The following is a 23,491-nucleotide window of genomic DNA, read 5'->3' as shown; positions in this document are numbered from 1 at the left end:
GGAGATTAGCAATAATATGTAAAACAGTGAGATTAGTGTCACTAAATTTTTTGTTTTGGAGAAAAGTTTTTAAAAATTATGTTAACATGTAACAGATTTCTCGGTACTTAACTACATAAACACTTAAAAATTGGTCCCCTTTATAATTCCAGTGCAGTAAATGTTGGCAGACATAATCCATATAAGCAAAAGATCCTTGGGGCCCTCAGTAAGTCTTAAGAGTTGTAAAAGGAGTCTGTGACCAAAATGTTTGAGAACTTGAGAATTGCTGCCATATAGGAACAGCTGAGTGCTGCCCCAAGCTGCTATTTCCAGTCTGGTGTCATTGTAGCATTTCTGGGTGGTTTTTGGACAGTTGGGAGGGATGGACACACATGTGGTTTAAATTTTTTTGTTGTTGTAGATGCAGAACTGGATAACCTTTAGGGACGGTAACATTGATTTTGGGTTTCAGATTTTAGGATTTAGAGATTGCATAATGAATTACTTGGTGCCAAATAAATGTTGGCTGTGGTTTTGGAATGTAGTGTTTTACCTTAAATCTGTTGTCAGTTCATGTGTTTTGATGGAGAAGTTAAAAGATAAGGTATTGGGATTGAATACATTTATGAGCCTATTCAGTTCCTATTCCTATTCCCTAGTCACCCCCATCCCCTACCCTCACCCCTCCCAGGTGAAAGCATTCTGGCCAGAATGAAGCCATTTGGATCCCTATTTTTTCATATTTTGGTGGGGTGGGAGGCATCTTTTTTCTGTATGTTCATTGCTCTGATTATTCAGCAGCTTTTAAATAATTGCATATTCTCAGTTTATGATTCACAAAACAGCATTGGAGGAGGTATTAGTTCCCTTTAAAGTTGGTTAAATGGAGGCTTGAAGTAGTCACATGTCCAGCGTCTTTAAGGGTGCTTTTAGTTGTAGATAGGGGTTTACTTAATTCCACTGTGGGTTCTATGTTCCGTTCTCATTCCAATACTATACGATCTCCTGTGGACTTTTTTGGGAACTGTGTTTGATCAGCTCAGTTGGAATCCGTTTAAAAGTCTTAGGTAGAATTAATTTTCAAGATCACATTTCTTGTGTGTAAAATATTTGAATCTCAAGATTTTTGTTTTGTTTTTTTTTTTTCTTTTTTTACTGGTGACATGTATTATATACATGAAGGGTATGTAAAGTATAAAACACTACTGAACCTAAGATCTTAGAATGTATTTTTAGTTTTATTTATTTAAAGCCATGTACAGGTTTACTACTCTACATACTCCCATTTTGTGACCACCGCGTTCTGTGGATTGTGTTATTTTTTAATCTTTGGGTTGTAGGTCTGCAGAATTAGGATTTAGAGATTCACATTTGTGGAAATTTAAGGATTTGGGAAGGAAAAAAAGTAGGGATTTTGTTAGATATCTTATTTTCTATCTCTTCTGTCACAGAATTGTCTTTCAAATTTGTATTCCTTCTGTGTTTTGTCCAGAAACTAGCTTCTTGAATTTTATGATGGCTTTTATAGTTTTTGGGTTGTTTCAGAATAGGGTTCCTGTCATTTTGGTCATCAAAAACATCTTGCATTTCGTGGAGTTAGTGTTTTGATACTATAACATATTTTTGACTATTAATACTTTTCTAATATATTTTTATAATTTTTCAGGTTCTCTGTTTTATTTAGATTTTCTTCATTTTCAAGTTGTACTTGGCAAACTGATGCTTAAGTACTGTAGTCTGGCTGGTTGTTGTTTTACTTCTCCCAGCCCCTTGGGGAGAGTGGGCAAAGGGGCAGTTGGAAATGGCCTTAGGAAGGAAGAATAACTTAGCCATTATTATAACTGAGAAATAAGTAGTCTTTCTCTGCGTAATCAGCCTTGCATTTCCAAAGTTTCACCCTGAGATTCATTAGACTTTAGTCCCATCGAGCATAAATTATTACTGGGCCCTCTGCCTATTAAATACTGGCTGAATACGTTTTTTTTTTTTTTTTTAAGATTTATTTGTTTATTTATTCAGAGACAGAGAGAGAGGCAGAGACACAGGCAGAGGGAGAAGCAGGCTCCATGCAGGGAGCCCGACGTGGAACTCGATCCTGGGTCTCCAGGATCACACCCCGGGCTGCAGGCGGCGCTAAACCGGTGCGCCACCGGGGCTGCCCCTGGAATACATTTTTTAAGAATATAGTGAGGTCGGGATCCCTGGGTGGCGCAGCGGTTTGGCGCCTGCCTTTGGCCCAGGGCGCGATCCTGGAGACCCGGGATCGAATCCCACATCAGGCTCCCGGTGCATGGAGCCTGCTTCTCCCTCCGCCTGTGTCTCTGCCTCTCTCTCTCTCTGTGACTATCATAAATAAATAAAAATTAAAAAAAAAAAGAATAACTAAGAATATAGTGAGGTCGTAAATATGTTTGGTACCACTTATACAGAATACATGGAGGGTGAATTAGTGATTCTTTGTATAATTTCTTGGTGATCAAATACATTGTCTTGGTTATTGGCTTGACTAAGCTACTAGTAAAATTAAAAAGTTCTATGTTAAACTTCTTGTAAAAGAGATTGTATTATTTGAGTTAAGAATTATTATTGACTGCACAATTAGGTACTTTAGAAAAAGATCTCTTATTCCTCTTCTATCCAGTGTCCTTTCTTTCCTGCTTAATCCCAATGGGCACATTATGTTTAGGGTTAAAGTCTCTTTACAGCAAATTATATTGCGGTGAATTGTTACATTAAATAGTTTTTTGATTTGTCTGATTGCTTCCAACGAAGACTGTCCAGCAAGTGATGCTTCAATTTTAACTTGACTAAAACTGGGAAGAAATGATAAGTGTTTTCTGTTGGCTGGTAGCTATTAATTTTAAGGCAGTTGACTTTGTTGATACCCTAGGGGACAACATATTCCACATGTCCAATATGAGGAGGCAGGGATTCATCAATAGTTGGGATGCACAGTCATTAAACATTAACTATTTGGGAAAACGCCATTGGTGATTTGTTGTTCTTTCCTTGCCTGTGTTAATAATCATCTGTCTGGATGATGCTCTCCCTCCCACCCGCATCAAAGCCATTTGGAGTGCACACCTCCTTAAGGGTATTCTTTGGGATAGCCTTGATTCTTTGTTTCTGTAGTATTTATTTTAAGCTTTTACTTTACACTAGTTTTAAGGATCTGTATCCTAGACCAAATCTAAGATGGTCACTGAGAGCAGAGATTGTCTTTTTATTCCTGAGTTTAGTGTTGTCTTTCATACATATTTAGGAGTTCAGTATATTTCAGCCTAATAAATGCTATACTTTCTGGCAAAATGAAGTTAAATGAGAAAAAGGTGCTTCAAGAAAAGAATGGATTTCTCCCTGCAATACTACAATTAGAAATAGTAAATGCACAGCAAACTATGCTTTATTTATTGCTCCAGGAAACTGCTAAGGCATCAGGATTATCAAACTTCATCAGTCCAGTTTTTCTGGGATCCCTGGGTGGCGCCTGCTTTTGGCCCAGGGCGCTATCCTAGAGACCAGGGATCGAATCCCACGTCGGGGTCCCAGTGCGTGGAGCCTGCTTCTCCCTCTGCCTATGTCTTTGCCTCCCTCTCTCTCTCTCTGACTATCATAAATAAATAAAAAAATTAAAAAAAATCCAGTTTTTCTAAAAGATTTTATTTTTTTTATGAGAGAGAGAGAGAGAGAGAGAGAGAGAGAGAGGAGAGAGGCAGACACAGGCAGAGGGAGAAGCAGGCTCCCTGTAGGGAGCCGGATGCGTACTGTATTCCAGAACCCTGGGATCATGACCTGAGCTGCAGCCGCTCAACTGCTGAGCCACCCAGGTGTCCGAGAAATCCATTTTTAAAGTCTTGTTTATTTCTCTTTACAATGATGTGTTTTGAGTAGCATAAACTGATTTTTAAAAATTTAATAATCAAAACGCTAATTATTTTAAATTGAACATTTATTTTGTGTCCCTTGCTGCCAGGGACTAATTTTAGGGTGTTATTTTTGCCTCCTTGCTACCACTTAGTTTAATGGTGAATGGTAGAATTAGATGATTTTGACCTTTTGTATGACATCATGAAATAAACCTTTATAAAGTGCGAAGTGAAAATATCTTAGTTCTTTTTGGTGTGCTTTCATGTATCTATAGCCAAAATTTTTTTTCAAATATATAAAATTATGTATCAGGAAAGATGTTGTAGACACTTCAGTATAGAGATTAGATGCCTCGGTTCTTAATCTGGCCCAATGAATTTAGGCAAGTCGTTGTTTCTCTACTTTCTTCATCTTTAACGTGGAGAGAGTTAATAGTAGAGTTGTTAGGAACAATTGGGAATATTGTAAAGTACTTGACATGTTGTCTGGAATATGTTGAGGTTTCAATGAATACTATTATCATAATTATATTCCATGGCTTTTTTTCAGCTGATAATGTTTGTAGGCATCTTTCCATGCTACTCACATATAATAATCACCTCATTCTTTTTATATGGCATGGTATTATGTTGTTAGAATGTACTGTAATTAACCAGTCCTCTATTATATTAGTGGATATTTAGGTGGTTTCCAGTTAATATATTGTATACGGTGCTCCAGTGAACAACCTTGGGCATCTTTTTGTGTTATTCCTATGAGAACGGTCAAATTCCACAACTTCTGGAGTCACAGAGGTACTTACTCCACCCCCTCAAAGAGGATAATTCTGAGATAATAGGCACTACTTATTTCAAGTTTATTGTTGGATTTGGGGCCTGTATTTGACCTGTCTTATCATCTATTGTACCCCTATCCCACAGAGGCTGGAAATTTTTTTTTTAATTTTTTTTTTTTTTTTTAATTTATGATAGTCACAGAGAGAGAGAGAGAGAGAGAGAGAGGCAGAGACATAGGCAGAGGGAGAAGCAGGCTCCATGCACCGGGAGCCCGACGTGGGATTCGATCCCGGGTCTCCAAGATCGTGCCCTGGGCCAAAGGCAGGCGCTAAACCGCTGCGCCACCCAGGGATCCCTGGAAATTTGGATTTTTGTGTTACAGTTCATATATTGGAACTGTATTGTGAATTAAAAAGAACATGTTTCCCCAACTTCAGGTCCTTTGGCTTGAGTCTTGTGTCCTAGTATTTCTGTAAGATAGATTTTTTAAAAGATTTTATTTAGTTATTCATGAGAGACACAGAGAGAGAGAGGGGCAGAGACACAGGCAGAGGGAGAAGCACGCTCCATGCAGGGAGCCTGAACATGGGACTCGATCCTGGGTCTCCAGGATCATGCCCTGGACTGAAAGCGGTCTAAACTGCTGAGCCACCCAGGCTGCCCTGTAAGATAGATTACTAGAGGTGAAGTTGCTCTACATAAACTTTTAAAATTGATACATGCATTTTTAATTTTAATGAATATTGTCAGATTGCTTTTATGTTCATTTCCATTGTGCTGGATAAGAGTGCTCATTTTCTTTTTTTTTTTTTAATTTTTTTTTCTATTTATTTATTTATGATAGTCACAGAGAGAGAGAGAGAGAGTCAGAGACACAGGCAGAGGGAGAAGCAGGCTCCATGCACCGGGAGCCCGATGTGGGATTCGATCCCAGGTCTCCAGGATCGCGCCCTGGGCCAAAGGCAGGCGCCAAACTGCTGCGCCACCCAGGGATCCCAAGAGTGCTCATTTTTTTACACTATTACCAATATTGTATGTTTATATCTTTCATTTTTAATTGATTACTTTCTGTAATCTGACAGAAAAATAGTTGTCCTCGTTTCCTCGCCTGATGTGCAGTGAAACTTTTTTTAGTTGATTTAAGAACTCTATGCATTGAGACTATTTGTCTTTTGGGATAGATTGCATGTATTTTTTTCTTATCGTTTGTTTTAACTTTGCTTATATTTTTGTTGTATAAAAGCTAAAATCTTTTTATGTAGGTAAATCTTGTGTATGGCTTTTGAGTTTTGTGTGTCTTGCTTAAATATGGTTCTAAAAATAGTGTTAATTTTTAAATATTTTGAAATATTTCTAGTTCTTTAATATTATGGCATCTAGAATCTAGATTTTAAAATGGATAACCAAACCCATTTGAGTGTTCTTATTTTCCTCAGTGACTTGAAATGGTTATTAGCATAATGTATCCAGAGATTGATCATACTTTGTATATATAGCCACTAAACTACAGTTAACAAATCCTAGGAACTTATATTTTTTTTTTGTTTTTTTTGTTTTTTTTTTCCTAGGAACTTATATTAATTAGCGCTATCATTACCGTACCAGAGTGGTTCTTGACATTTCAAGTATACCTATTAAGTTAGATACTTAAACTTTTGAAGTAAATATATAGCTGAAATAAGCAACCTACAGTCATGCACTAATTTCACAAAAATGTACTATTCTAAGTACCTAAATGTTTATCCTAAGTGAGTTGTGTTACCCTACAGCCTAGCATCGGGAAAGGACTTTTCCTTTGAGTATTGTGCTTGGAAACTACTCTTTAGTATTAATAGATGTGCTATAGTTTTTAAATTCCTGGTTTGCCATCCAGTGTAAAGAGATTTAGTAAAGTCTAATATAAGTCCCTAGAGGTACAACTTCTGGATAATATTATAACTAGTGACAGAAGTGAAACCAGGTATATATAACTATATATATAGTATATATATAACTAGTAGCTGTGAAATCAAGTCTGCATTCTTTCTATTTTATCAGATGGCTTCTGAGTTAAGAACAAACTTATAGAAAAAAAGAATTTTGAATTCCAATACCAGAAATCATGGAAGTTTTTAAGGAAGCTGTTTTAGGAAGATATGCTTGGTAGGAGTGTGGATGGTGGACTGGCATGGCAAGGGAGAAAGAAGAATCGGAACAAGGTGCCAAGAGTCAAAGCTAGTGTAGTCGGAATGGAATTGTTACAGAGTGTTAAAACTTAAAAAAAGAAAGAAAGGGAAAAATGGGCACATGTCCTGTGTAAGCTTTGCTTTGATGAAAATATTTTATTTATTTGAGATAATGTGAGAGCACGAGCAGAGGGGAGGGGCAGAGGGTGATAGAGAAGCAGACTGGGCTCAATCTCAGGACTCCGAGGTCATGACCTGAGCCCAAGGCAGATGCTTAACTGACTGAGCTAGCCAGACACCCCTGATGAAAGTGTTTTAAATATTGCAAAGAAAATATCCGGGCAGCCCTGGTGGCCCAGCTGGTTTAGCGCCACCTTCAGCTCAGGGCGTGATCCTGGAGACCTGGGATCGAGTCCTGCATGGAGACTGCTTCTCCGAGAACTCTGCCTGTGTCTCTGCCTCTCTCTCTGCCTCTCATGAATAAATAAATAAAACCTTAAAAAAAATCTCATTATCTAAGGCAGAGAAAAATTCTGCAAATACTTAACACTGTTCTCACCTGCCCCCGCCCTGGGCACCACTCTCCTGCTCACCAAAACAAGTGGAATGGGGAAGTAATATCTTGCCCTCTCTTTTGATTTTGAGAGGGAGCAAAGTACATATATGTACTATAAGTGTAGGTATGTATTTATATCTCACTCTGATCCAGAAAGGATTAAGACAGAATGCTTTAGTCACATGTTAAAACCCAGCAAAATGTTTTGCATTAAAGGTTGAGTGAAAAGGAAAAATAAGGATAGAAATACAAAACAGCAAGAAATTAGGGTACGAGTTCTTACAGACAGTGATACTTGTGTTGTTGTAGAGAACTTGTCGGATGGCCCGTTTCACTCTGAGAATTCACAGTATCCTAAAAGTAAAGATAAATCCTATTCGTGAGATGAAAATAAGCTGCTCAGAAAAAGCACAAGTGTTCTTCATAGTAAAAACCTGAAAGACATTTTAATGAATCACAAATACTGTATGTAGTTCTGTATCTAGTCTGGTTTTTGTTTCATGTAATTGTAGAGTTTTATTTTAAATATGGACTAATGTCTGAAGAAAACTAAATGCTGGTAAAAAATGTCTCTAGAAATGATCTCTAATGTGTTTGAGAATGGGAGGAATAACTTTGCATTGTTAGGATTGATGGCTGACTGGTGTATTGTTCCAGGAGAAGGTCTGTAAAGCAGAATCCTTTAAATTACCCACTATTGGAGTATGTATTTTTGTTTTGTTAGAAACAAATCAGCAAATAAAAGATCTTTAAGTTGTTTTATCACTCTACTTGATTTCTCATATTAGAATTGAATGGAAAACTTGACTTTCTCCATTTGAAGTACAGTCATGGTTAATGTTTCTACTTGGGACATTTTGGATATTCAAAGCATATGGCAGCCTGGAATTTCTAGTCCAGCTTCTTAAGATTAAGCCATTTTTTATTGGCTTTTTATTTTGTAATTTTCAGAACATGTATTTCTTTTTTTTCCCTTTAATTTGATTTTGATTTATTTTTATTCTCTTAGATGTGTTCTTGAATCCGTGTATGTTCTTTTTAATTTTTTAAAGATTTTATTTATTTACTCTTGAGAGACAGAGAGAGAGAGAGAGAGAGAGAGAGAGAGAGAGGCAGAGACGCAGGCAGAGAGAGAAGCAGGCTCCATGCAGGGAGCCTGACGTGGGACTTGATTCCAGGTCTCCAGGATCGCACCCTGGACTGAAGGCTGCGCTAAACCGCTGAGCCACCCGGGCTGCGCCTGAATCGGTATATATTCTATATGTGTACGTGAATTAGATATATGCTCTATCTATATTATATGTGTGTAGATATATGCTATATATGTTCTTTCCTGAATTAGATGGGACAAATAAATGTGATTTTAATTTAGATGATGTGACTATATTTTGAATAAAGTAAATAGAAAGCTATAATTTGCATCTGATTTGTTTCCCTATCAAAATGTTAGTGTGGAAACTCATAAAAATCAACATATTTTTCAAATTAGGGTGAGCAGATTTGATGTGAATTTAGAAACATTAGTTTGTATCCTAATATTCTGGTGTTATTTTTGAAGTAGACAGGGCCTTTCCAAGCATTGTTTTTTGTGTGACAAAGAAAAACTTGAATATTTGAGAAAGAAAAAAATGGGGAAGATAAGTAAGTGAGCCTTAACTTCACAGAGAGTGGGTATTCATATTTTGTTGATGACCCAACTCAACTGGTAATGGATTTCCCCATCAGAAAAGGAACGAATGCAGAGAAACATACTCCTTGCTCAAAACAAAACAAACAATCCAGTTGAGGTTTATTACCTGAAGTTACGAAAATGTGAATTCATTTCACACTGGACTTGAAATCTCTCCTTGTTTGAACAAAGTCTGACTAGAGTGAGCTTGCACTTGTTTTCATTTCTGGCTTTACTCAATGTTAAAATAATTTATTAAAGTATTCGTAACCCTGTGTGATAGTCACGAAGGGTTCTAGTTTACTTGGAGAAACTCCTATGAAGCAATGAAAAATACGAGAGAAAGATCACTTTGGGAAATGTAGTAAGTGTACTCTTCCGTTTAGTACCTAATTTATATGAAATTAGAGTATGAAGGTGAATTCTCAAATGGTTAGGCAGCTTTGAGGGCTACATTTCTGAGGTCAGTTTTATGGAACCTGACGATAACTATGTGTTTATTGACAAAAATCTGAACTAGCCAAGACATGAATGCCTTTACACTTAGGTTAATTTGTATATTTTAATCACGGGAGATGCTACGTGAATTTGAAAAATAGGACATTAATGTAAGATATATGTGGTCTGAGGCAGTGATTGGTGGTCATGTGGATCCCCAGCTCTGTGAATTAACATAGCATTTATATAGCTTTGCAGTTCAGGTTATAGGAGTAGGAGAAAGGATCTGACATGAATTAATTGCTGTAACAGATAATATATCTGACTTACATTTATTTAGTAAATATTATTATAAACCTGGATTAAAATTGAGACCGTGCATAACTAGATCAGGAAACATTGACTAGATAATAAATGGACCAATGGCTAACTTAGAAACAAGCAGTATAGGCTTCCTAGCATTCTTAGTTCTGTGTTGATATCAGAAGACAAAATATAGAACATTGTCCAGCAGTTACAGTACAAACCAGAACCCAATTGATAGTTATTAAATGCATAATGGGACTTCCTGCGTAGGATTCTTGGATTTGGCACATTATTGCTTAAGTTGATTATTGCACTTCATTTTTTCCCTTTTCAGTGTAAAAAAAAATACATACTTAGAACTTGGAAAGAAAAATAGGGGTGTGTATGTATGTATATACATTCGATGTATGTAATTCAACAAAAAATAACTAGTCAATTTAATATCCTAAAGCATTTCAAGCATGCCATTCCTTTTTAAATCATTACAGATTTAAAATACTGATTGTAAAAATCTAGATTTTCTCTTAAAATGGGAAAAAAAACACTATTGGAGTACAAATCTCTCCAGAAATGTGTATTAAGCTTAGTATGAATATAGTGCCCCCCCCATTCTGCAATTGATCTTTGTTATTTTCCCTTGTTATTTTACAAATTTTATTCACTGTGAGTCAGATTACTAAATTCTGTTTGTGGAGAGTCTCTTGTATTGGTTAAATAGTGTTTTTGTAGTGTGTTTATCATTGCTTTAGAAATAACAGTATAACAGATTTTGGCTCCTTTTCAAGAACTAAAGTTTCTCAGAAGTTCACTATGTTCTAGATTGTGTTTTCTCTACCAGTATATTTGATCTGGATTCTTACAGCTAATTTAGATATTTAGGTCATGACAAAATTAAAATACTTGGAAGAGAAATGGAGTTTTCTTTTTGGTCACTTGCCTTTAGTTGGTTAATTTTTGTTGTAAGATGCCTTTTGAAAGCAGTCATTTTAGGTATGTCAGGAAACCAACTGTGTAGAAATGCATTGTATTTACTAAAGCCGTTTTTCTAGTCAAACAGCTTGTTTCAGATTGTAGAAATCCTTTGGCAGTAATTTTATCTAATTTTGTTTGTAGTCCAGTTACAACGCAGGGATCACAACAAACTCAGCCGCCCCAGAAGCACTATGGCATTACCTCTCCTATCAGCTTAGCAGCCCCCAAGGAGACTGACTGCCTGCTTACACAAAAACTAATTGAGACTCTGAAGCCCTTTGGGGTTTTTGAAGAGGAAGAGGAACTGCAGCGCAGGTGAATACACAGATACATATTTTTCTTTTAATTTATAATTTTTTATCAGTGTAATAAACTAATTTTGAGGCATTGTCTACTCAGAATTATTCTCTGAAATCTTTTTCAGACAAGAATGATGCTTAGAAAAAAACCTTTTTTTTCTACATATAATTTTATTCCCTAAAAAGGGGTTTTGATGCTTTTTTTGCTTATTAAAGTACAGAATTGTCAAAAGGGGAATGCTTACTCAGCCAAAGGAATGCCTTACCCAGTGTAACAGTGCCTACGTACAGTTAACTACTATGTGCTTACTTTCTGATAACTTAGAAACTGGTTAAAATTTAGGGAGCAACCTATTGAGAACTGATATTCATTTTTAATTAGTAATGAAACCACTTGATACTTGATTGATATTTGCTCTATCAACAGGATTTTAATTTTGGGAAAATTAAATAACCTGGTAAAAGAGTGGATACGAGAAATCAGTGAAAGCAAGGTAAGGTGACTTATTTGTATATGAAATAATTTGCCAAGTGAATACCAGCAGTCTTAAGTAAGCTCTTCCTTTTTGAGTGGATTTAGAGTCTTGAACGCAAAGTCCGTTGTAGACTATTGATAACATGACTTCTGTTTTGAGTGAGTGTGGAACCTTATGTGGGGCTGGATCCTGGGACCCCGAGATCATGACTTGAGCTGAGATCAAGAGTTGGCCCCTCAGCTGACTGTGCCACCCAGGAGCCCCACGAATGAAATGTTAAAAAGGAAGTTTTCTTTGAGATGAGCAGCAGATGTCCAGATTGAAGTATTTGGTACTCATTTTTATCGAATCTAGTGTTTCCTTAACCTTCTATAGGAAATACAACTTCATTTTAATGGCATTTTTAAAATGTTTAAAACAGTAGTCAAGTAGACAAAGCCAGAACTTAGATTTATTGAATATGAAATGTGAGTACTGCCTCATCAGTGGTCTTGTTTCAGGTACTTAGTAAGTTTCTTTAACCAGTAATTCTTGATACAATTATTCCTGCTGGTTTTACTGAGCATAAGAATTTGTGTTTGGATGAATGAAATTAATGCTCATTCCTGTTTACATTTATTGGTGTCCTTTTCTTTATAGCGTAGCTGCAAGTAGTAAGTTGGTTAGGGAGGGGAATGACATTAGGCTTCATGAGTTTCGATCCTTTGTGTCTGCATTTTGTAGAGAATTTCTTCCTCAGCTACTTAGTTTTGAGACTTGATACAGGATTTCTTGATGTTGACACTGTTGATATTTTGGGATCAGAGAAGTCTTTTTTTAGGGTGCTATGCTGTATTGTAAGATAAGCAAAACACAACCCTGCCCCTTTTTCCTAGATAGACTCTCTCTGCCCCCTGTGTCTCCAAATTATGACCAAAAATATCTCCAGACACTGCCCTATATTCCTGGAGGAGTGGAATCATCCCTGGTTGAGAACCAGTGATTTAATACACAGTTCCAATTAATTTTTACAGTATTTGGGGGAGAAATTACATAAAATCTGAATTTTACTTCAGTTGTCTCATTTGTTGTCTAACAGTCTGAGACTTAAAAAAAGATTTTTGCATTTTAAAATATTTTGTTATGACCTGAATTAAAGAATCTTAATTTATAGGTTACAGTTATTGAGATGGCTGTAAAACATACTAATGTCTAAAAGTGTCTAATACAACAGCCATTAATAACATGTGGCTAATTTCAGCTTAACTGAACTAAAATTAATATCAGTTCCTCAGCCAGCCTAGCTATGTTTCACTGTAAATAGGTGTGTGTGTTTGTATTTTTATTTATTTACTCATTTATTTCATACTGTAGTGGCTATTATATTGGATAGTTTGTTAGAGCACGCTTATCCAAAAAGACCGTTTTACTAGAGAAGTCTGTAGATCATTGTTTTCAGGTTGTTTCTTTTTAACTCCCGTTGTAGGCCTATTTCAGCAACATCTTATTGTCTTAATTTAAATAACCAGGCCAACTTTGTAAGTGAGGTTTTTAGATTTCTTTTTTTTTTTTTCCCCACAGGTTTTTAGATTTCTAAATGTAGGAAGACAAATGTTTTATATGTATATAGATATGGTCCTTTTTCTATAAGTGATGATTAAATAGGCCCTTAAAAAAACCAGGGGAGTCCCTGAATCATTACAATTTATTTTTAAGGTTTTGGGAGTATGAAGTAACACTCTGATTTATGTTACTTGGGGGAGGTGAGGAGGAGTGATTGGTATTTTGATACTGAATAAGACTTTATTGAGGAAGTAGAAAGTGAAGAGAAACATTGACCAAGCACACATTAAAATTGTTTTTTGTTTGGACAGGTATCATCCTAATCACCAGTGGCATTAAGTACTCACCATAGTACTTTACAGTAGTACCAGGGTCAGGAAGATGATTTTTAAATGCTTTCCTTTCTCCTTTTTCTTGGTGTTTCTACTCTAAGACACTATCAGTAAGTTTTAGTTCTGTTGGAAGTCATCCCACCAAAACCTTTTGGAATCTAAACTGTTATGTAGCAGTATTGGCCTTAAAGTCACTTTTGATATGGTAAAATTACATCTAATGTAGTATGGAATATTCAGTATAATCTTAATGTAATTTTTTAAGCAATCAGAATATGTTTTTGTTATATTTTAACATTCATGATATGTGCAGCATCTTGGTCACGAATAAAATCTGCTTGTAACATTGCTTGTATGGAACCACATGTTCTCCCGTACACTAGACCTCTTTTATAGCAGTTTCTAGGAATGTGGCAAAATTCTAAAAGGGTACGGGTCACTAGAAATTGCTTGAATTTCAAAGTTGGTTGATATATGAAGACCCGGTATTTGGTAGAGCTTATGGAGTTTGTTTACCTTTCATAAGTTTGCACTGAATTCTTTTTTTTATTATTATTATACAATGCTACTTGAAATAGTTTCTTTTATGCTCCACTGACAAAATACCCATATTTTGTTTAAACAGAATCTTCCGCAATCTGTAATTGAAAATGTTGGAGGAAAAATTTTTACATTTGGATCTTACAGATTAGGAGTACATACAAAAGGTAAATACTGTTTTAATTATTTTGAAGGAATACTTTTTTTAGTTCCTAAAAATCGTAATGACACATTCATTTAAATTACTTGTGGTGTATCATACAGCTTAGGTTTGCATGGAAAGTAGAGTACTTCAAGGACCTTAAAATTGGTTAAGAAGATAAAAAAAAAAAAGCCTTCTAAACCTTCACTGTCTAATACGGTATTAAGTAAATTAAACATCAGTTCTGTACAGCATAGGAAATATAGTCCATGGTATTGTAAGGATGTTATATAGTAAGAGGTGGTAACTACACTTAGAGTGGTGAGCAGAGAGAGCATAATGTATAGACTTGTGGAATCACTGTGTTGTACACCTGAGGCTCATATAACATTGTATGTCAGCTATACTTGAATTTAAGTAGTAAATTCAGTTCCTCAATAGAAGTAGATACGTTTTCAGTGTCGATCAGTAATGTTAGCTAATGGCTACTGTGCTGCAGAGTGCAGAGAGAGAACTTTTTTCTCCATTGAGAGTTCTTTTGGACAGGGCTACTTTCTGTATCATTTCCTCTCCCTGAAGAATATCAAGTCAGGAAATCAGAAAAAGGGAATGAAAGCTTTTTCTAAAGACCTGTGGTCTTCTTTTCCCCATCCTTGTTTTTTTTTTTTTTTTTTTAAATAGTTGTAAAATATAGTTGAGCAAAAACCAAACCACGACAGTGTCTGCAGCTGTTGGTGATCACTGTCCATATTTTCTGGCTTATACTTGTACTATTTTATGCAAATACATGGTGAAAATGTTATCATGGCAGAGAACATTTACTGGATTCTTTCTGGGCACTGAGCTGATAAGAAGCTTTTGGTCTTCATTATCTTATTTATTACTCAGTTCTCTTATTCTAATGTAACAAAAAGATGTGTGAGACTTAAGAGAGGCAGTAGGCTTAAACAGTTTCTCCCAGCCATCTCTTGGCAGAACTAGGATTCTTCAACCATAAACCACCAGCTTCTATGTTAAAAGGCTCTGCCAGGATAGTGTTCTCTTTTTTCTGGCATCCTTCCTTCTCCCCATGTCCCACTGCTCTGTGCCAGCTGCAGTTAGTGCATTTATTCTTGATGTATCCTGTGCACTCTATGCCTTTCTCCCTTTCACGTACATGCTAAATATATAGCCTTCAGAGTAGTGCCTTAGCTCTTGGGTCTTCTAGGGAAACGACTGTGTTGACCTGATTCCACATTGATTCTTTTATGATCCCAGTTATTGATTTAAGTCATCTTTGTCATGTTCCCCCTAGGTACTCAGTGCTGGCCTCCTTTCAAGCACTAAATTAGTAACAAATATCTTACCATGGTCTGCCTCTTTGGATTTTTGCCAGTAATCCTTTTTTGGACTTTATTTTGTAGGTCCCACTTAGGGGCCAGATAGAGGCCTGTGAGCACTACTTACATCATGTGTGGAAGAAAACGGTTTTTGTTTGGTTGATTTGGTTTGCTAATGAACATGGTCATAACCAATGACATCAAGATGTTGGGTGTATTCTTGAATAGTTCCCTCACTTTAACATAAAAGTCTCATCTGAGTCCCCTTTCTTTGACTCCCAGGTCACCTGGGCCACTACAAATATAGGATGCTGCAGGAAAAAAGATAGCCTAACAATTAGGATCAAGTTTTTCCTCTACTGACCAGTAATGTTTTTTAAGGGGAAGGGCACATTTTTAGAGGCTCACCAGCATAATGTTAACAGATTCTCAACATCAAGTACTGCCATAATATGCAAAATAATTTTCTTGTAATAGTAATTAGTGGTTGATGGGCTTAATTTTTTTTAGGTGCCGATATTGATGCGTTGTGTGTTGCACCAAGACATGTTGATCGAAGTGACTTTTTCACCTCATTCTATGATAAGTTGAAATTACAGGAAGAAGTAAAAGATTTAAGAGTGCGTAAATGTTTGGGGTGAAAGGGGAGGAATTATGAAAATTAGTGAAATTCAGCAAATTTTATGCTATAGACATCATTTATTGAACTCTTGCAATTTACCAGATCCTTTCAAGTGCTTAACACATATGCTTGCATTTCACTCTTTACAAGCCTGAAATAAATTTCATCTCACAGAGTTAGGAAATTAGGCAAACAAAATAAATATTAAGCAGTGTGGCCAAAATCACATCTGAGTGGCTGAAATCAAGGATTTGAACCTAGATTTGTCTGATTTAAGAGCCTAGAATCTTACAGCTAGCTGCTGAGAACCTAGTCTATGTCAGGCATTATGCTAAATTATGTTTAAACAATTTCAAAAGTCTCATTCACTTTGAAGTACTAAAACTAGTATAGGTCTAATCTATAGTTTCAGAGACACTGAACTTACTTAATTTTCTTACAGGCTGTTGAAGAGGCATTTGTACCAGTTATCAAACTGTGTTTTGATGGGATAGAGGTAAGGTATAATTCAAATAGACAGTTCTTGGTATGCGTAATGTTGATTGATGTAGGTTAAAAAATGATTTTAATTGGTGAGTTGATGTGATAGAAAGAATTAAGTTTTTTTTTCAATAGAAGTGACTCCCTGTTCTTTGTAGAATATCAGTTCTAGTCTTTTAGTTTTACTTATTCAGAGAGAGGGAGGGGGAAGGGAGAGAGAGAATACTAAGCAGGCTCCACACTGGGCTTGGTCTCATGACCCCGAGATCATGACCTGGGCCAAAATCAAGAGTTGGATGTTTAACCACCTGAGCCATCCAGGTGCCCCACTTTTAGTGTTGGGGTTTTTTTTTTTTTTTCCTTTCCTTTTTTTTTTTTTTTTTTTTAAGAGATTTTATTTATTTTAGAGAGAGACATGCTGGGGGCAGGGGCAGAGGGAGAGAATCTCAGACTTCTCGCTGAGTGTGGAACCCAATGTGAGGCTCGAGCCCATGAGCATGAGATCATGACGTGAGATCAAGAGTGAGGATCATCTGACTGAGCCATCCAGAAGCCCCTTAGTCTTTTTTCAAAGAGCCTCATGAAATTAAGAGCCAACATATAGACCATGAAACATTAACTAAGAAATGCTGCTACAAAATGGTTTATTTGGTAGGTTTTCCATTTACAAATTGATATACTTTTAGTCTTCTTAAGGCAATAACAACATATTTTTACAAATGGAACTTTGCCTTGACTTCATTTAAATTAAGTATTTAAGAAGTTGAGAGGAAACTGACCTGTTAGTGTGCTGAGGTATTTTCTGATACGGGAGGATTTATGAGTTCGGATTCTTGAGGTGAATTTATTTCTGCTGTTCTCTACATTTATAGTGAAGGCAGTTGGAACAAAGCTGATAAGACAGTGAAGCAACTTCAGTTAATAACATAACTTCTGTCATATATAATGGTGCTGGAAAGTCACTGATAGTGAAGATTATAAAATCTTGGAAACTGGGAGAATAATACGTCAGTGTTAGGCAAAAAAGACCACTTCTAAAATTGTTGCATAAGGATGCCCAGATCTGTCTTAAAAAGTTGAATATGAATGATTAACCTTAATTAAGTAGATACAAAATGCTAAATTTAGTAAAGGTTTGTCAAGTTCAGGTAGATTTTGCTGTCAATGTTTAAATAAATATAAAATTAAATATTTATATATGTAATAATCTGTAAGGTATCAATGTCCTGCTTTCCCTACAAGAACATTACCAAAGAAGAGTGAACTTTTCAGGATGCAGATGAAAAGTCAGATGTTTACTTGAAATATTTAATGTGTGTTCATTTTCTGTCCATACATTGTATGTAAAAATAACACTATCTTAGGGAATGTCTTTACCTTCGAACATTTTAAGCATTTTATATTAACTTGGAATGGCAATCTCTGTCGACTTGCTTTTTGAGTTGCCAGTTTTTGAAGGCACATAATCTTTATTTCTGTTTAAATTGGGGGAGCTACTGGACTTAGGAATCTGTTTCATTGGAACATTAATGCTGTACCACAAGTTAATTACTTATAAAAATGTACAGCTGTTTTTCTTATAAAAGTGTACACCTATTATGTAGGTGCAGGTTTAAATGAGTTTTCACAATAAGCTCTTTTAAAATACTGCCTTCTAAAGTGATCTTCTGAGTAGAAGGCTTATTTCTGGTAGCATCCAAAGTTTGGGAACCATGAAATCCTGCCCTCGGGAATAATGACCAAATCCATGCTAAGTTTCTTCACACTGTCACCTTTCCTTGGGAAAAAAAAAAAAAAAAAGGAGGGGTGCCAGTGTGGTTCAGCTGGTTAAGCATCAGACTCTTGGTCAGGAGTTTGGGTCCTGCATTGGGCTCTGTAATGGGCGTGGAGCCCACTTAAAAAAAGTGGGAGGTTTTTTGGTCAGTTGCATTCTATAAGCCTTCACAATTTGTAGTGGTTTTTTTTTTTTTTTTTTTTGTTTCTATTTAGTCAAAACTAAGTTGGGGAAACCTACTGTAATGTTATAGATATGTAAGTTCTTAAATATAAGGAGCCCCCTTTTTACTGGGAGGTATATTTGGGCTAAATATAAGAATGTTGGCCTTATAGTTGGGGCACCTTTAATATATAATCAATTCCAGTTTATATAGATGGAGGACTAAACAGTTAATTTTAAATAGTCTTGCAGTAGATGCATTAATAAATTTAGTATAGCCAGTAGATACATTAATAAATTTAGTAAATCAAACTTAGTAAGCATAATTAAAATGATAAGTAAGTATTCAAGTTCTCTTGAATAGCTCCATGTTTTGACATCTGACTAAAATACCTATGATATAAATTAATGGACTTTGGAGTTCTGGAGGCATTGTCTTGTTTGTAGTTGATGAGAAGATCCTGGCTTAAAAGAGTATTAAGTATTTTCTTTGTTAAAGAAATGCCTTAAAATAGTTTGATGGATATGGAATATTAACTTCTATTTTTGTTTTAGATTGATATTTTGTTTGCAAGATTAGCACTGCAGACGATTCCAGAAGACTTGGACTTACGAGACGATAGTCTGCTTAAGAATTTAGATATAAGATGCATACGAAGTCTTAACGGTATGTTAAAAATAAAACCCACTTCCATTTGCATAGTAGCAGTTTTTGTCAAATATGAAATAGATTATGGAACCTTTTATAGCCATGCTGTTTACTAATAGTTAAATAAAATATGCTTTACTTAATAGACTGCAGAGGAGTATGTGGTAATTTATCTTACTAGTATCATGCACTGTTACTTCTTTTGTTTCTGGGACATTTAAAGACATTTGTGCTTTATTAGGTGCTTTATTAGGTTTCACTGCATTACCCTGTGGTCATGATATTCTTTGTAACCTTTTCAACTGTTGTGTTTAAAGGGGTTACTTTTGAACACCTTCATATTTACTTTGCTGTTGCCATGCTCTCAAAGAACAATTCTTGCGAATTTAAGTGGATTAAACCCTTGTCAATGTGTCTGGACTGGAAGAAGTCTTAATTACATGATGAGATGAGATTAGGCAGATTACAGATTCTTTGGTTTATAGTAATGCGTGTGATAGGAGATAAGAGTTTTATTTGCCTTTTTTATTGAATTAATATTACTGTTTCTATGAAATAAGTTTTTGAGTTTGACATCAATCTTAGAAAATTGAAGAAAAACATTATTAAACTTTGATGATTTAATGTTCTGTTTTTTCACTCCCTGTTAATCAGGTTGCAGGGTAACCGATGAAATTTTACATCTAGTACCAAACATTGACAACTTCAGGTTAACTCTGAGAGCTATCAAACTGTGGGCCAAACGTGAGTTCAGAATTTGTTGGCTAGCTTATTAAAAATGTTTCAACTTTTGTTCAGCACTAACTCTTCTTTTTGCTTTTCCCTTATCAACAGGCCACAACATCTATTCCAATATATTAGGTTTCCTCGGTGGTGTTTCCTGGGCTATGCTAGTAGCAAGAACTTGCCAGCTTTATCCAAATGCAATAGCATCAACTCTTGTACATAAATTTTTCTTGGTATTTTCTAAATGGTATGTGTTTAGATTATATTAAAATAAAATTGATTGTAGACACTGAAGTTTAGTCTTATTTCTATGACATTTCTGCAGCTGGTTTCAGATTCAAATTTTAGTTCATGATGTAGCCATTTAGGTAGCCTTGGGGAGATCATGTGTGTAAAATGGCAAACCTGAATTCCTTTCCTTTCCCTTCCCTTTTCCCAGGATAGTAAGGCAGGTGCTTTTTTGTGCTTCCTTATCCTCTAAATAAACCCTGAATTTTAGCTGTCATTTCTGCTAAAATCCAGTGAATTGATACCAGTTTCAGGAAGTTGGATAAAACTTACATATACCGCTTCTTTTACTCTTTGGATTCTTCTAAATCTATAGGTCATTGGAATTTTTTTTTTTTTTTTTGCTTTCAGCTGCCCATTTATCTTTGGTAAAATATTAAAAATGTATGTATAAAAAACTTTCAAGAAGAACTACAGATGTGTAAAAAAAAAAATAGCAAAGTGTCCTCCTTTTGAGATTAGTCATTAACCCAGAAGAGCTTTTTTTTTTAAGCTTCCTCATTTCAGCATACTCATATTTGTCAATCATTTCCTTTAAGAAAAGTGAGATGAATTATTTCCAATTCATATTAGTTGCCTTGGTTAAAAGGTTAGGTTTTTTTGATTTTTAATTAAATTGATCTTCGAGATTTGTCTTCCCACTCTATACCTGCCAACCTTGTACCTTCTCCCTCTGCAAAAATAGTTCTTTTTTAGTTTTTTAATACAAATTTAAGTTGTTGGAAATAATTTTATAATTTAGAACTGTGCCACATTTTTCAGTACACATGCTGTTATTTGCAGGATAGCACTTAATCATACATGATCAGTTTTGGTGAGATTGATTAAAGAATGTCAGAATTTCTGTAATGCTACACATACATAGCAAATAATATTTCTAAGAACTTAAGCTCTATACTAAGGATGGCAAATATTTTCCAGCTTTTGATCTCTTCCAAAAAGGACTGAGGTAGCTACATCCTAGATCGCGTCTTGAAAACAATGTATTCACATCACAAAGTTTCATCACACATACTCATGTTAGGACCTTTAAGTCATGAGATAAAATTTTCCTAAATCAAATTCTGTAATTACTCCTATTCTTCTGCTTAAATGAGTTAACTTTTTCACCCTCAATTGTCTTTGGAAATAGCTAGTATAAGGATAGGACTTTTGTTTTTTAGAGAAATTTATCTTGTTGGAAGGTTGAGGTGAACACATCAGGTGTCTTGGAATAGTACTTTTTTTTTTTACTTAAATAGTGCTTTATCAGTTCTTCAGAGGCAGAGAAGATGTTTGACTTACCAGCCTGAGAAAGCTACCAAATGGTTTAAGTTAATTTCATAGTTATAGTCTTGAGTAGTCTTAACCTCAAAAGATAGGAATAAAAGATTTATATATATCAAGAGGGCAAAATGAATGAAGAAGGATCACATCACAAATGCTGTATGTTTAACAAAATACGTTTAGTTGGTAATATCCAATAGTCTTATCAAGTGCTACAATCTTTTTAAACAGGGAATGGCCAAATCCAGTGCTATTGAAACAGCCTGAAGAATGCAATCTTAATTTGCCTGTATGGGACCCAAGGGTTAGTGTATTATTTTTTCCCCTACAAATTCGCACTGTGCAATAACAAGTAAAAATCATCTGCATAATCTTCAGGGAGACTTCCATCCTTTTATGTATGAGTAGACATGTCCGTATTACACTTTCTTTTAGATAACCTCAACTATAATTGTCTTCTGATGTGAGAAGCATAATTATGTACCCTGTAAACTCCATTTAATTGTACATAGTTTATAATATCAAGTTCACTAACATTTTAATTCTATATAGAACTACCTTGTAAGTCAAAGTTGTGTGGGCATTTGTGCTTTAAAAAAAAAATAAAAGGATACTCAAAATCCCTGTATTTTTTTATTTGATCTAAATATTCTGTTAAAATTGGGTCGTGGTAGGAAAACTGTTTAACGTTTACATGTGGCAGATAACTTCTAAGCAATATCACTCTGATTACTATGATGTAATTGTAAAAATTGGTTTGGATATTTCAGATTACAAAAACCTGGTTGGGATAAAAGAAGAGCTTCTGTTCTGCTTTTTGGGAAGTTATGATCTTTACTGCTTACTCAGTTTAAGTGTTAACAACATGCACTTTATTAATTGATAAAAGAAATATAGGTTCCAATAAGGCTTTTAGGTCTATAAAGGTCTATTTTTCTACATTAATTTGCTGTCTTATGACAACATCGAAAATAATGTCAGTTTTTAAGTCTGTTAATTACATCAAGCTATTTTCAAGTTTTCCAAACCTCAGGCATTTAATTTTGGAGGAATGTGAATTTACAGTTCCCTTCGTGGAAATATGTCACTAACCATTAGTATACAGATTAAGATTAAGTTATTCAGTCATTTCATTTTTTCCTAAAATGATAGCAACATGGATAATATAGTCTCAGCATGTGTCAAGAAGCTTATACTTCCAATAGGTTAATGGTATATTAAAAACCATGTTTCCATCTTGTTTAAAAATTGTTTTGCACAGAACACTATTTAGTATGACATTTCTGAAAAGTGTAATTGTGTGTGCATCCCCATTTCTGTTGAAAAAAGAAAAACTAAACATCAGTAGATGCCCAACTAGAACCTTTTTTGCTTGACAGGCACACTATTTTCTAGTAAGCTTGCCAAAATAGTCATGCCAAAATGCTCAAAGCAAATCTTTAGTTTAGACCAAATCTCTGATTCTATGAAGAATTCCTATAAAAACTGTCTCCTTACATGGTTTTTCTTTCTCCCAGCTATGAATGAACTAAAATTTAATCATTGGTTCAGTTTAACAAGGGGTAAAAAGTCCAAGTATCTGTTGCATATGTACTTGAAGAAACTGATTGGCTGTTGTTGTATGTAGGTAAACCCCAGTGATAGGTACCATCTTATGCCTATAATTACACCAGCATACCCACAACAGAACTCCACGTACAATGTGTCCGTTTCAACACGGATGGTCATGGTTGAGGAGTTTAAACAAGGTAAGTGTTTATCCTTATGCTCTCCTTTATACACGCAGGATCTACATACCTGTAGACCCATAGTTGGCTGTGCAGTTTAAAATGAAGAAAGCATTCACTCAAGTGGGTGTTGGGATTGATTGATTACAGTATATATTTGAAAACTGACTTGAAAAACTCATTTTATAGTTCCTTTGAGGCAAATTATTTTTGATTATATACTGGAAAATTAACCAATTTAAAGCTATCCCCTTAGCTGGCTCTTGCTGGGCTGCTTTAGTGCTATACGGTTGCCATGTTAAATTTTAAAATGCTACCAGTTTGTCTCCACTGGGTGACATGAGAGGTGCTTTTAGCAAGCTATATACTTGGAAAGAGCTTTGAGCAGGATTGGGGCCAAAGTGCCTATTATTTTG

General features: G+C 35.3%; 1 protein-coding gene across 3 annotated transcripts in view; it reads left to right on the top strand.

Annotated features, from left to right (window-relative positions):
- Window positions 1-23,491, top strand: part of PAPOLA (poly(A) polymerase alpha) — a 58,020-nt gene that overhangs the window by 5,455 nt on the left and 29,074 nt on the right. For all 3 annotated transcript variants that reach the window (XM_041757722.1, XM_041757721.1, XM_041757720.1), the window contains exons 2-11: window positions 10,873-11,046; window positions 11,458-11,524; window positions 14,006-14,087; window positions 15,892-16,001; window positions 16,446-16,499; window positions 18,975-19,086; window positions 19,723-19,812; window positions 19,903-20,041; window positions 21,580-21,652; window positions 22,976-23,096. In XM_041757722.1, the coding sequence (XP_041613656.1) occupies window positions 10,873-11,046; window positions 11,458-11,524; window positions 14,006-14,087; window positions 15,892-16,001; window positions 16,446-16,499; window positions 18,975-19,086; window positions 19,723-19,812; window positions 19,903-20,041; window positions 21,580-21,652; window positions 22,976-23,096 (1,022 nt within the window). The remainder of the gene's footprint in view (window positions 1-10,872; window positions 11,047-11,457; window positions 11,525-14,005; window positions 14,088-15,891; window positions 16,002-16,445; window positions 16,500-18,974; window positions 19,087-19,722; window positions 19,813-19,902; window positions 20,042-21,579; window positions 21,653-22,975; window positions 23,097-23,491) is intronic.

This window comes from Vulpes lagopus, chromosome 6 (genome assembly GCF_018345385.1).
Source record: "Vulpes lagopus strain Blue_001 chromosome 6, ASM1834538v1, whole genome shotgun sequence".
In the NCBI taxonomy this organism is placed as follows: domain Eukaryota; kingdom Metazoa; phylum Chordata; class Mammalia; order Carnivora; family Canidae; genus Vulpes; species Vulpes lagopus.
This window is presented reverse-complemented; position numbering and strand designations above follow the sequence as displayed.